At 60.9% G+C, this 1,428-nt stretch overlaps 1 protein-coding gene across 1 annotated transcript; it reads left to right on the top strand.

Annotated features, from left to right (window-relative positions):
• Positions 1-916: 916 nt before the first annotated feature.
• EMIHUDRAFT_460851 (hypothetical protein) lies at positions 917-1,428 on the top strand (the record flags this gene model as incomplete). Its single annotated transcript, XM_005762713.1, has 3 exons — positions 917-982; positions 1,014-1,123; positions 1,258-1,428. Coding segments are annotated over 3 exons (345 nt in total), but the record flags the coding sequence as incomplete, so codon positions are not given.

Raw genomic sequence — 1,428 nt, 5'->3', positions numbered from 1 at the left:
AGTCGGTAACCTCACATGAAGCGCCGATTTTTTTTTCTTCTTCTCGGCTCCGGTGGTGAGCCGGTGTGTGTGCCAGTCCGCGCCAGTCCGCGCCCTTGTCGTGCCAGTGTGCTGTGAGAGAGGCTTAGTTTAAGAATTCTTCTTCTTCTTTCCAACGCGGGCGGTTCCGCTCCAAGAGACCTCGAGAGTGCGTGCGTGTGCCTCTACTCGTCGCCCTGAATGGTTGCCCAGGTTGTGGAGGACACGATCCCGGCGTGAACACGACTAACTGACGGATCCGCTCCTGACAGTCGCACGCGCCGCGCTGCGGCGCGTGCGACTGTCTTTGTTTGAAGTAAAAAGTCGAATCAGAGCGGCGTCGGCGTTGTCCTCCATTTTCCTCCCCTGGGCCCCCGTCCGGCACCGCTCCGGGACGCACGCCGGCGAAGCACCATCAAGCTGCTGTACGGCCGCGGTATCGCCTCCCCTGGCTTAGCTAGAGTGAGAGATATTGTGCACATGGTCAGTCTCTACAATATACTCACTGACACTCCACCTCCCAGAGCTCGTCCCGGTCCGCCACGGCCATCCTTGGCCTCCGGAGGGCCCCCGGCCGCGGCGCGGTGCGGCGGCGTCACAAATCCGACCACAAAGCACCGGGACGCGGTCGGGCGATCTGAGGTCCAACTAGGCGTATGCATTGCCCATCCAGGGCTATCACCTGGACCCATCAACAGGCGCCTGCGGCGCCGTGGTCACGAGGTGTTGTTCACACCTGGGCAAGCATTCATGCAGCACAGTACTCGCCGGGGGCGGCTCCGTCCAGGCCTTGTTTGAAGCGTCTCAAGTTGTAGCTCCTCATTCTGCTCCTCCTCCTCTCTCCCTTCAGTCAAGCTCCTGCTACAAGCTCAGGAATCGTCTCGCTTCATCGCCACGGATGGTACCACCCGCCTGCCCAGCTCTCCCTCGCTCGAGCATTTTGCGCGGCAGTCTCTCATCGCGAGTTCGCTCAGACAGGCTGACTTATCTGCCAGGTGGTGATTGGTACTCCAAGCGGATTGTGGGGCCAATTTTCCAGCCTCTTCTACCTCTTGGCCGGCCTCTACTCGGACCTCCTACTCGTCCGCTTCTACCTCTCCCTCGGGTGCACTCGCCTGCGAGTAAGTAGCCTTTCGGTCACCACCAGACGCCAGACTCGATCATTTTCTCGAGGAGCGGCGGGGGTCCCGCCGCTCCGCGCGTCAAATTTCTACCCTCAGCAGTCTCGATTTTTGCCAGGTACGTCCTCCTCATCGTGAACGGGCTGCTCGGCTTCCCGCTCTGGGGCGACTACGTCTCTGACCCGCAGTTCATCGCCATCGACACCGTCATCTGGAGTGTCGTCGGGCTGTACGTGCACTTCTCCTCCTTCCTGCAGCTGCTGTACGACGAGCGGTCTGTGCCGCTCGC

Source organism: Emiliania huxleyi, assembly GCF_000372725.1.
Source record: "Emiliania huxleyi CCMP1516 unplaced genomic scaffold EMIHUscaffold_6660, whole genome shotgun sequence".
NCBI classification, from domain to species: domain Eukaryota; phylum Haptophyta; order Isochrysidales; family Noelaerhabdaceae; genus Emiliania; species Emiliania huxleyi.
Note: the sequence above shows the minus strand (reverse complement) of the source record. Positions and strands in the feature narration are given on the sequence as shown.